Genomic DNA, 13,213 nt, shown 5'->3' on the forward strand with positions numbered 1-13,213 from the left:
ATTAAAGCAGGTCTTTTCTGATGTGTAGTAAATAAAAGTTTCTTTTTCATCCTTGGTTGTCTTTTGTTTTTCATTTAGATGTTAAAACCCCTTATTTTTTGCACTTTTAGAATCCGACATAAAAGCATTAATAATGCTTTGAAAATGTACCACACCCAGTTCAATTTGATGAACTGCCCGCAGTGATGAGAAAGACAAAATCACAGCGATGACTTATGTCGTTTGAGTGAGTCATTTTTTAAGACCCCAAATTTAAAGCGAAAGTGAGAGGTTATAAGTTAATTGTGGCGCCGGATTAGAAAAGGAAAGTTACGCTGGGACCCTCCCTGTTATATGCTTTCGAAGAATATGCCCTCCAGACAAAACAGCAACACAGGTCTGCTGCTTGAAAAAGAACACAGCCTCATATCTATTGACCTAAATCAAAATGATTACTATCTTCTAGAGAAAAGGTCACCGGAACATGACATTAGTCATCACAGCCAGGAAAGATATTTTCCAAGTTGCTGAAAGCTTTACTTTTCCAAACCTCAGTTTGCACTTGTTGCCTCCAAAGGTTTCGTTTAACTGAAATTATGTCCAATGCGACATAATAAAATGCAGATAGCAGAAATACCCACTTACACACACCTACTCTGTCTCATTTATTAGAGCTGTTTGCACAACCTGGCTTGTCCCTACTTACTTTCCACACTGCAGAGGCAACAACTGCGCATCCCACTGCAGAGTTAAAACAGGCATCGTCTTTCCATACATTATTTCCACTCAGATATCTCATAGCAAGCTTCGGTGAAGTCCTTATAAGTAGATTTGATTAAAAACTTCCACTTTTAGGGATTTTCCAGTTCGTAATCACAATGGACAAGGTGTTAATTTTCAGTCATTTTCAATCCTCTCTATGTGCTAACACTGGAAATAATCCTAAATCTAATCATTAGCAGTACATTTCTAACCCTAACCTTAACCTGAACTTAATTCACACCTTAGTCCCAAACCGAACCCTTAGCAAAAATCCAAAATGAGGACCTTTAAAATGTCCAAACTTTTGTACAAATCATCCTCTATTTGATGGTGAAATCAGTTAAATTGGTCCTCAGGTCTTTGTGAGGCCTTTTCTATTGACTTCCATTCATTTCTAACAGCCTAATTGTGACCTTTACACTTAACTCAACTATTATGGGTTCATACCTAACCACAACCTGAACTCAAATCCCATCCTAGCCCTAAAGGTGACCCCTGACCCTAAAACAACAGTTTCCCTCATGAGGCCCAGGCATTGGGTCCCATAAAGAGCAGTCGATCCTCACAATGTGCTATTTTTTCAGAAAATGGGCCCCATAATGTATCAAATACAAGTATTTCTGTCCATATAAGGACTTTATGTTGACTTTCATCCATTTTAGTTTCTGCATTTATGCCTAACTCTGAAATTTAACCTAACCCTAGCAGCTATCTCTATAATTCTAATCCCAACCTGTAGTGAATTTAAACCATACCTCTAAACATTAAAAATATCCACTACATCAGCCTTTGGTCCCCGCAGTGTCATAAGTTAGTTAGTAACTATAAGAAAATGGTCCTAAACAGGTAACATAAACAGGTACACAAACATCTTTTTATATCTACACCTATTAGGCACTTGCTTTCACTGATATCTATTTTAGTTACTGCATTTATTCCTCATTCTGAGATTTAACCTAAACGTAACAGTTATCCCTAAGTTCCCAACCTTAATCCACAGTTAATTCACACCATAGCTCTAAACTGACTCTTTAATATTAAAGTGAAGGTCGACCAAATTAGGACCAGCTTTTGGTCCTCAGAAGGTTAGTAAATATAACATAAATTATCCTAAATAGGTAACAAGAACAAATTCACACACACCAACATTTCTTATATAACTAACACCATACATTGTTTTTCAGTTCTTTTTTATGTTGCTTTTTATTAGGGATATATTCAATATTTGATACAATAATTTAATTTATTAAGAAGCTTTTAAAACCAAACTTTTTGTGCTTCAAAGGAAATGGCCGGGTAAAATTTATAAATCCTTGTGACTCCTAATAAAAGAAAATGAGCATTTGAGGTTGCAGTAGAGACATTGAGGCCCAATTGGATTTACGTTTAGACTCCAAAACCTTATACTGTTATTTTTCATTCACCCAAATGAATGAGCTTAAGGTCATAAACTGATGGTGTGAAATTAGGAGCCAAATATAGTGTATCTAGTATTACAAGCTGTCATTTCAGGTCCTTTCAAGACCAAGATATTCACACTTCTTTATGCTAAATGTAGTGGGATGTAAAACCTTTCAAGAAGTTCCTCTTTCTGCTTTGTCAGCCCACAAACAACATTTCCCCAAAGTCCAGGAGATCATCGTAGTTTGTTTTGTTTGGCCAATTGTCAGGTTGGCTTTTGTGTTATTCTTCATTACCAGTGATTATCATCTAACACAGATAGCACCTTATTTCTGCATCTTAAAAAGACTTAGGCAAGTGTGCAAGCATAAAGTTCTTTAAAATGTTGCTTTGACCTCCTGAATGAGTTCTCACTGCACTCTTTGAGTAGCTAATTTTTGCTGAGTATTCCTGGAACTGTTTCTCTCTGGTAATTGTTTTATACATTTTTGGGCAATGTCTCACTGTTAGTCACTGGAATCTGAAAGGCTGAGAAAGTAGCTTCACATCTGTTTCCAAGTTGATGTATACTTTTCATTTATTCTAATTTTATTTGGCTTGGAGTATAATTTCCTGCAACCTTTTAGCCTTTTAATGTTGGCACACATGTTCTATTTATGCATTGATTCCACAGTTGAGCCTATAATATATTCTGATGAGGCAATAGAATTAAGTAAAAAAGGTGGTTAATCACACCTACTTCAAGATTTCATGAATGTAAGGTTGCTTTAACAAACAACTAAGTTGATTTAGACAGAAATCTTTCTGTAATACACAAAATAATAATTTGGTATTGCCCTTGGATTTCTTCAAGCTTTCTGAAACAGCTAAAAGTATAGTGGAATGTGTTCTTTTTCTGGGTGCATCATCAAAATAAGTGGTCCTCCTAACTGTCAATCGTCCTGGCAATACGTTTACGTAGGACAATCTTACGTGCTCGTAAGCATTCACTTACAAGTGCTGAGTCTGACATAGTGGTAAAATTGCAAAACTTCTTTTGGTAAGTACCGTAAGCTTGTATGAGCAATGCAAACAGCAACTTCTAAACAGAGCGTGCGCCAGGAGAAATGGGCTTGTGCATGCTCTCACACGCATATAATGGGCGTTCCCTCTCCTTAGTGGGTACGCTGTGCATGTGCATTCTTTTTCAAAGTGGAGAGGGCAGGTCTTTTAAAAAAATTTGCTTAAATCCTCCACTATACAGTATCTTTAACTATACAAAAAAGCAAAACCTGACTGAATATGTAAAGGGCGAAGGCATGACTCTGTTCTTCACTTAAAAATAAAATTCTAAGAATTAAAACTTACCTTTTACTGAATGCAAAACCTGCAATGACAAAAACTGGGATCTGCAGACGTTCAAGCAAAAATGATTTAATTGATTTTTGCTTCAATTTTTGTGGAGTTTTTTGGGGGTGTTTTCCGTTGTACTGTAGGATGTTTTATTTGAGGAACACACGTCTCACATGCAACACTTTTAGAATGAACCAACAGTATCTTCTGTGTCTTCCATGAGTCTCTGTTTGAGGTAACTGCAAAAGTATTTTAAAGGTCTATAAAACAGTAATAATTAATAATTAACTTAACCACCAAACTGAATATAAAATATTGAACAGCCCTTTAAATCCCCTGTTTAGAAACAACAGTAATTCTTGTAGTTTTTGAATAGAGTCATCCCAACCGTGAACGTATTCAGCTCTAACTAAACGCCTGTTCTGTTTCCCCTTCAGGAGCCCAACACAAGGGGACAGTATTTAGCTGCAGACCATGTGAGACGCACCGTGGCCAACACTTTCGCTTATGCTTCAAGTGTAAAAATGCATCAAAGTTTGACAGTACTTCAAGATAAGTGCGTAAAAACAGGCACACCTTTGGCGTATAAATGACTTTAGAAATGGTCTTCATTGATGGAAAAAGTTGGTTACAGAGAAAGACAGAGAAATCTCATCCCACACAAATTCTCTGTAAAAGTTTAGAGTTTAATGATGATATGGCATGAATCCAAACCACACAACGCATCACCCCCACATTTTAGACAATCGTGTTGCACACTTTTCACTCTGGAACATGATGACTCATTCATATATGTTCAAGACAACTGTGTCAAAAAAAGAAAAGCATCTGAGGAAAGGACACACATGATTTGTTAACTAGTTGGGCTGTTTGGCACTTTTTTCTCCTGTCGAGTCTGGAAGGGGAGAGCTTTTCTGACTTCAACTAAATCCACATAGAGCGCTTGAGAGGAAATTAATTTGAGGTTGACGCCCACCTTAACTCTCTCTCACACATACACACAGTTCCTGCGACAGTACATCTTTATCAAGCACTGTGCTCCAGGTCTGGGGTTGGAAAGTGAGTCAGGCATTCTGCTACCGACAACCCCCCTCCCCACCCCCCTTGCGGCCCCCATCACCACTTCCTCCTCAGTTTACAAACACACAACTCAGTGGGTGTTTTCATAAGGCTTCTGCGAAGCGTCACAAATGAAGGGAAAGAGTAAGATTGACTGTGAGAGATATGAAAAGCGAAAAAATATACTTCAAAGCGTGATGGGGCTTTTTTTTTGTACAGGGAGAGTAAGCATATTTGTCATGAATTGAAGTCTTTTTTCGAAGTTTAGAGTCAACAAAACCACTTTCCAGTTTTTACTTAAAAGAAAGCAAAGTGGATGCAGTGCCCCTCCCAAACTTAGGATCAGGGCTCATCTGACTGTCAAATTTCATTCTTGTACTGTAAAAGTCCACATTAACCAAAAACCAGCTAACTTCTGATGACATTTCAGGTTAAAGTGGTGATAGAAAATTACCCAAGATGTAAGCCATGTGGTTGGAGAAGTCTAGGCGACATATTGCTGTAACTGAGACCACTCTTCATCTAACTGAGCTTAGCCTGATTTATAACAGGAAGTGAATTCATCTGACTCACAAAACCGTGACTTCAGAAAACCAAACTTTTAATTGTTAAATCTTTATTTTATTAAATGCTTTTGTACAAACATAGCACTGTTAACATAGCTTCATCTAAAAGGAATAAATAAATAATGTTCAGTAATTAATAAAAACAATGAAATTTTAAAAAGTTGCAGGATTAAGTTTTTTGCATGTAATTCGCTTCAGAGCGGATGCATCTTTAATCATTATATGAAGGTTTGATTTTGTATAAATGCAGAAAGTTGTCTTAAAAAAGTCCAAAACGCTTTACCTTTCTCCAAACCCTTTACCCCATATGAAAAAAGCCACCAGCAAATTTACAAATAGCATTCTACATCTGCTTTTTTCTGAGGTTTTCAAGGTAAACAAAAATATCCCTGAATAAGAATTAAGAGTGATGAACTCTTATTCTAATCATTAGGTTTATAATCTCCTGTTAGGGAGATATCTATATCATATATGCACCAAATACATTTTCATAAGCCTTGTGTCTCATAATCTGTTCTGTATTGCTGATGTATACATAGATGGCATCATTTTTGTACAGATGAAAAACTCCACCCAAGTAACTGTTGGAGGTATTTTCAGGTCCTTTGGATTTCTTTGAATACATCCTGGATTGTAGAAGTCTGATGCTTCCTCCGGAATATCGCTCTGTTTCCATTTCCACTGAATGGTGAAAACTATTATCTGGTGAGAAGTACACCTTTGAATAGATGTAGTAGAATCCCTCTTTTTGGATGATGAGTTTTCCTTTGTCGTAATTCATTTCATAGAGTATAGGGTCAGCATTTCGGCTCCATGACATTATGTGTTTGTTGTGTTGCACATCTTGGCCATCTAATGAACAATACATCAGTCTTGATATTAGCACTAGTGATTAGGTTCTACCTTCGTTTGAAGGTAGTTAACATTTTATTTGGAGAAGTTACAGAGAGGGTTTCACCTGTCAGATGTGCCATTGGTTTGGGAGGACGCATCTCATCAGTTGGGCTTTTGGTGGTCGGGACAGGAAAGCCTGCACAAAATTCCCATATTTTGTTTTTATATAAGTAAAATAAAACCCAACTATTTATTATTTTAAATGAAAGCTTGCTGAGACATACCTCCACTTTGCTTTTCGGAGTGAGGTGAGTTTTCCTGCAATGATTAAAGAAAAAAGAACATTCAAGTGGTTTAGCTTTGATGTGGATGCATTCATGCATTAAGTAAATATTCACAGTTGTATGGCCTCTGGTGCAAATTAAGTTGCTTTGGGACAAAGGGTTAAAGAGAAAAAAGGTTATAACTTTTCAGCATATGTTGCATGTTTTGCAAGCATTTCGCGGTTATGCGTTGTCCGTGAGGGGGGCTGGTAGGTTTTTCATACAATGCACATTAGGTAGATCTTTATCATGATACAGGAAATAGACCATTTTCCTGCAACATGATTTGTTTTTGCATTGCTTTTGATGTAATAGGCATTGCAGGTTCATTTATACAGCCCATTTCAGAGGTCAGACAATTCAAGTGCTGTAGATGAGAAAAAAAGGAAAAGTACATCTCAATGGCATAAAGGGAACACAAAACGTAAGGAAATAAAAATGATTAATTAAGGTAAGATGACTAAATAGAGAAAAGTATATAAGATGATCAATAAAAAAAACATAAAAGGAAAGTGTAGATCCTCAGACAGCACCCGGACCTTATGACAAACCTCAGAGTATCAACTGTCCACAATTGCAGGCAGCATTTGACTATACAAACCCAAAATACGTCAGCAAAGTTCTTGATAAACAAGAGGTTCTCCATTAGCGGTCCACTCTGTTCCTCTTTACACTAAAATAATTAAAAGCTCAGCATTTTTGGATGAAAAAAAACCTTTCATTCACATGATCTGAGTAAATGAGGGTCTGCTTAAGTTCACAAGAGAGCTTCATTATTTACTCACACACTTAAGAGCCCCAAAATAAATGGTGTGAAAATCATACGTCGAGAACTTTACTTTAAGTGGTCGTGTTGGAAAGCAGCAGATTTACTAAAAAAGTTTCCACACTGGAAATTCAGTTTGGTGGAAGAGCTGACGATTTTTCCTTTGGACACCATGTGGCTCTTAACATGTGCACCAGAAAACCTTTTTATGAGCAGTATCATCACCAAATTTCTAACTTATGCTTTTCACTTAATCAGCGCTTTACAAAACTTCTCATACTAATATTCAGCATTCTGATTATACTTTATCAGTCATCCGTATTATTACTGATGTTGTCATTTAATTTGTTCACAGTATTAATATTGTTTGTAACTTTACAAGTTCAAGTGTGGAATCATGTTATTCACTATTCATGGAAAATTTTACATATTTAGACAAATAAAAAGCTTTGACGTTAAAAAAAAAGGTAGAAAAGAGTTGAAACAGGAAAAGAATACTGAAAGTGAGAAGTGGTAGTAAAGATGATTAAATTCGTATGAAAGTGAGATTCAACCAGTGGGGTGAAAAGGTAAATGTAATGGAACAGAAATTGTACAGTAAAACATATACACACACATGCGTTCACACACACACACACACACATACTTAGGCAATATTACAAACACAAGATACTTACAGCTTGAAAAGAATGAAAGCGATATATGAAGCAAGCTTCGATGGCCAAGCCAACCAATGCCAGGGTCACCAGGAGGATGAGCAGGTTCTGTACCGCATCGCTTCGCTTCTTCTCTTTGCTCAGTCTAGGCGGCACAGCTGGACGTGTTGCATTAGTGTCCACTACAAACACAGAGGGAATGTTACCTTGAGCCATACCTCCGGGGCTCCTTTTGGAATTGTAGAACATTTCAGTGAATGGTCAAAGCTGTCGTTTCAGAGGGGCTGAAGAGACCAAAAGACACTTGGGAGGTAGAGCGGTGCAGAGAGGTTGCAAAATGGGTGGGCTCACTTCTGGTTGGTCCAAGTGGAGATGGCTCATGAGTAGTCAGAAACAGACAGCAACAAGAATCTTGAGATGTGTCACTGAAGCACCTATGAAGGCTCCCAAAGATCCACAGTCACTGTAGTCATCAAAATGAAACCATTGTTAGATGCCTTGTTGGTGTAAAGGTAGAAGACCATGCAAGTGAGGGGGAGATCAGACAATGTGCATTTTGACCCTGTTTCACACCCTCCCACTTCACTGCAAGAGCAATGTTGAAACATTTTCGTTCACACTTCCTCTCCTCTGCACTCTCTCTTTGCAGCTTGTCTATAAGTTTAACATCAGTTATTATTGGCAAGGTCTAAACTAACATTCATTTCTTGACAACTTCTCATTGACATTGCTGTTTAGAAGGCCAGAAGAAACAAAAAACAAATGTATAGCAAATCAAAACTGTTCTTTTCTGCAGAGTTGAAAAATCATGTGATCGTGATTGGTAATTTACACACAGATAAATCGGCTCTAGCTGAATAGGGAACATCCCCTCTTCCACACTATTTCTAATGATATGGTCATGTTCATGCTTCCTAATAACTTTCCTGAAGATTTTGTCTTGATTTAGAAAAAGGGAAACCCTTCACACCCAAACCTTATTTGTATTGTATAGAATAGATTGTGTATATTACCAAGTTTTAATCATCATATTCAAAATGGTGTATGACATTTATATTTCAGGGACCAGGTTTCCAGAAAAGAAGGCATGCATAGAAGAGGTCTGTCCGTCCTCTGCTGTAGTTTCCTGTGGTTTGCGTGACTTTGTTTCCATGCACCTTTCTTCTTATTCTTCATTTGATGCAATGTTAAAAACACTATGTACCGACAAGACTTCTAGGCAAATAGATCCTATCCTAGCACTATTATGCTATATTCACCTTTTTTGACAGTGAATACATTTTTCTTATGTTTACAATCATCACTCTGTTTTTTTTTTTACAAAACATTTATTTTTATTGTGGCCAAGTACATTAAATTGCTTGAAGGATCGATTGATTTTACAATCACAGGAGATTTGATGACATGTTTTTGATAATAGGATAAAGAGTAAACAGCCCTACATTAAACTGTACATTACAGTTCAGTCAGGCAGATGCGGTTTCTGCAAACAGTGGTCAGCAGCACCCCTTCCGGTGTAATCCCCCCCCCCTGCTGATTTACATTTCACAGCATCATATGACTCCTGTGCAGTACTTTGTTTTATACAGAGATGGAGAGTGCAAAAAATAAAGAAAATCACTCAAGTCAACGTACAGCAATTAAATTACCCATTCAAAATGTTAAATAAAAGCAAGAATGGCCGAAGCAAAATGTAACTTTGAATAAAAGTTACTGTTTTGTAAGCAAACTAAAATAATTCTTCGGGTCCATTTCCTTCTTGTACTTATATACATCTTATGTGGAGAAACTAATTTATTTTCCTCTCTGTTGGCGCTGGTAAGCTAGCCTTGCATCCATTTGCACCCGTTCTTCTTATGGAAATTTAAAGTCACTGCATCTGACACTTTGCACTGCATCATAACAGGGCATTACAGAGGCACGCAACCATGCAGCTACACACACTCACATTTATAGGAAAATTGGAGATACCCGTCAGCCTAACAGTCATGTTTTAGGACAGTAGGAGGAAGTACCTTAAGAGAGCCCACACATGCTCAACAGGCGAACTCCATGCACAAAGACTGAACCCAGAACCTTCCCCGTGCAAAGCTGCAGCAAGAACAAACTGTGACACGGCAGTTTGATACATTTAAATGTCAATAGTTTTTTCTAGAAAGGCTATTTGATAAACGTCTTTACATTTTTAATTATTGTTAAATGAATTATGCAGTTAATAAGCAACAACTCTGGCAATATGGATGCTTGTAAAATAATTATTTAAACTTTTCCTGGATCCAGTGCAAAATAGTAAAAGTTGGTCATCATTGTTATTTATCGGTTAAAATAAAAAAAAGTAATTTACAAATTAATTGTGTTTTTTGAAGGTAAAGGAGTAAACCCAGTTGTTCATTCTTATACAGCTAAAGATATGTTCTGGTAAGTCTTTTTAAATCATGTGTCTTCCGGGTTTTCATATCTTGACACTGAAATGAGTCACTATAGTTTGGGGAGTTAAAAAAGGACTGCTCAGAATCTGAGCAGAAGTTTATTTGAAAAAGTTGGGGAAGGTCTATGCTAAAATAAATCCTGTTGGAATTTGGACTCCCTTCTATCTAACTCATGAATCCTAAACTATTCTTACAGTAGTTAGAGCTTAGTTTAGAGCTGTTGTCCTGTTGCACTCGTCTGGAATCTTTGTGCAGCTATTTATGTTTTCCCTCCATGATTCTTCCATTCAGTATTCCCATCATTATGCTCTTATTTTTTATCCCTGCTGAGGCAAATAATTTCCCTTAAACTAGGGAAAAATAGGAATGGTGGGTTCGGGGTGATGTGCGGGGATGGTTTTCAGTCATGCAGGTCACAAATAAACATCTCGGTTCAGTCAAACCCCGTGTTTGCTGTGTTTCTGCATTCTTGTGTCAAATATTAAACAAGATTTATTCTGGTTTCTTCACAAAAACATCTTCGCAGATCAGGTAACAGGGCATCTTGGCTGCTTCTCTGACTCTTGTCTGGTCTGTCAGTTAACAGAGTCTTGGCTTTGTTTTCATTTGAGCCTTACATCTGTTTATTTATAAAAGTTTTAATATTTCTTTATAACCTAACCATTTAGACTACTCCCTGAATTTGATCATTGATTATCTCTAAGAAATCTCTAAGGCCTTCAAAAAGAAAGTTATATATATATATATATATATATATAGCACCAGTTCACAACACAAATCACCTCAAGAAACTAAATGAAGACAATGCTGTCAGATTGGTAAGGAAAACCATTTTGATTGCATCCAGTCATGACTTGCAAGACATGCTGCTACTGGATGAGCCTTACGTCGACAACCTACGCTTGTATTTTGTTGTTGACTCATCAGCAATCCCTCACAGCGTGCATGTAGCAACTGTGGAGAGGAAAAGTTACTTTTAACAGGTAGAAACCTCCAGTAGAATCACACTGATAAAAGGTTGGAGAACCATATACTTAAAAAAATGTATGGTAACTTTTTCCACTTAAAAATTCTTTGTAAATGTCTATATTACTTACTAAGAAGAGTTGATTTAACAAACAAACTGAAGACAATTTTATTACCAAAACTTGTATGTACTTTTGTTTTGCTTTTCAATTTTTCACAGAGACATACAACCATGAGATTTAACCTAAATGTAATTTGCATGGACTGTAGGAGGAAGCCAGAGCAAACCCACATATGCACGGCAAGAACATGCAAACTTCATGCAGAAAGACCCTGGACCAGATATTGAACCCAGAACCTTTTTGCTGCAATGCAACAGTGCTACAAATCTTGCCACCATGCAGACAACAAGCAAGCAATACTTTCTATCTCTGACTTAAAAACAACATTTTACTCCTAATATCCAAGTAAAGTTGGGAACTTATTTAAGTGGTTTTGTTTACACTATTTGGTAATATAAATTACATTTACCTGTGAATGAATATAGATTTACACATTAATCTAAGTTACACATTAAACAAAAGGTTTCATTTTGAAGTAAAAGCAATTACATGGCACTTATCAGTACATTTAGCATAAAAACAGTTAATATTTACGGGACAAAATGTTACATACTGCAGATGTAGCAGATTTAGTTTTTGTACAAAGCTCTATAAATGACTTAGAGAAGCAGATCATTTCTGACCCATTTATTTTGATGCACCTTATTCTTTATATAGGCAATGCATCTAAACTTATTCAACCCAGTCAAGCCCACACACTGCATCTTTCTTTAGGGTGTGGTCTGATCACATTTTTGAAGGAATAACCTGGTATTAATTTTCTCATAAACAAACCGAATGATGAGATAAAGTTTACCTCATTTTGTTTTGAGTTAGCTTTTATTTAGAACATTTTAGACTGCATTTGAATTAGATTTTTAAAAATCAAACTGCAAAATCAAACTTCAAACTGCAAAAATCTGCACTCAAACTGGGTTTCCCTTTTAACAAGTTCTTTGAAATTGCCAGAAGTTACTTGCTTTAAAGTGATGTTTATTAATAAAGATAAAACATTTTTCATAGTGTCTACGTGTGATCTGCATGTCAGTAAACCACTGCTGGACGGGGATGCTTTTAAGTAAAATGAGGACACCCACAAAGAGGAAATGATGTCAGAGTTAAGTCTGACTGGAAGGTATGCTGCACAGCAACTCAAGAGCAAGATGAAAAAAAAAATCACACTGAGGTTAAGTCTGCGAGCCAGTGTAAGGACTGAAAAGAAAAGGCAGGATATTACAATAAAACCAGGTATTGTTCTTGCTGTCCGAATACAAGAAAAGTAAAAAAAAAAAAAAACTACATACAAATCACATATATTAAAGATACAGACTTGTATTAAACCTAAAATTTAAAATAAAATCAGCTCCTGTCCAGATTGTCTACAAGTCAGAGGACAGATATGTCTCCAACTTTCATTTCAGTTTCTGCACATTAATGATAAAACTTCCTCATGCTCCAGGGTTACCAGTGGAGTACCACAGAGATCATTGCTAGGACCAATTCTTTACTATAAATATGCTCCCAATAGGAAGAATTATTGGACAGCATGTATCTGGTTCCTATGATTTCTAAAATTAGAATGGGAGGCAGATCTTTTAGTTATCAGGCTCCTCTCCTGTGGAACCTACTACCAGTTTTATTTGGTAAGGCAAAAACCTGTCTACTTTTAAGACAAGGCCTAAAACTTTCCTTTTTGATAAAACGTATAGTTAGAGTGGCTCATTTTATTCTGAACTATTTCTATAGTTTTGCTGCTATAGGCTTAGACTGCTGGAGGATATAGGGACCCCTGTTCATTATTCTGCTTTATTCTATCTCTTTTTCCTAAAAGGGGGTATGGATCTACATGTTATTTATTCTTTAAGTTCTTTCGATTTTAATGAAGCGTAGGCGGAAGTTCAACTAAAGAAACTAAATTACCTGCCCTCATCATCAGAGGCTTACCTGCATCTGACACAAATCAATCAGCTTTGAACCGCATCTCCATGAAGCCCTATCAGCAGCCAGAGTTCATTTTAAAAGGTCTTCAAATCCAAGAA

The 13,213-nt window shown here is 36.6% G+C and overlaps 1 protein-coding gene across 2 annotated transcripts; it reads right to left on the reverse strand.

Moving 5' to 3' along the window:
- Nucleotides 1-5,169: 5,169 nt before the first annotated feature.
- On the reverse strand, nucleotides 5,170-8,169 carry LOC107093404 (tumor necrosis factor ligand superfamily member 6-like). 2 transcript variants are annotated; one of them, XM_015388441.1, is made up of 5 exons: nucleotides 8,030-8,169; nucleotides 7,700-7,860; nucleotides 6,218-6,251; nucleotides 6,058-6,129; nucleotides 5,170-5,951 (listed from the first exon to the last, which is right to left on the reverse strand). In XM_015388441.1, coding segments are annotated over exons 1-5 (660 nt in total). In that variant the 5' UTR covers nucleotides 8,031-8,169; the 3' UTR covers nucleotides 5,170-5,559. The 2 variants fall into 2 exon arrangements, with proteins under 2 accessions (XP_015243927.1, XP_015243926.1); XM_015388440.1 differs by having other exon boundaries at nucleotides 7,700-8,169.
- Between the last annotated feature and the right edge of the window lie 5,044 nt (nucleotides 8,170-13,213).

Source organism: Cyprinodon variegatus, unplaced genomic scaffold (assembly GCF_000732505.1).
Source record: "Cyprinodon variegatus isolate N-32 unplaced genomic scaffold, C_variegatus-1.0 Scaffold423, whole genome shotgun sequence".
NCBI lineage: Eukaryota > Metazoa > Chordata > Actinopteri > Cyprinodontiformes > Cyprinodontidae > Cyprinodon > Cyprinodon variegatus.

Coding starts and splice junctions, on each gene's coding strand:
- LOC107093404 (XM_015388440.1), bottom strand. CDS start 7,927: ATGTTCTACAATTCCAAAAGGAGCCCCGGAGGTATGGCTCAAGGTAAC. Junction 6,252..7,699: donor GCTTTCATTCTTTTCAAGCT/GTAAGTATCTTG, acceptor TAATCATTGCAG/GAAAACTCACCTCACTCCGA. Junction 5,952..6,057: donor ACCAATGGCACATCTGACAG/GTGAAACCCTCT, acceptor ATTGTTCATTAG/ATGGCCAAGATGTGCAACAC.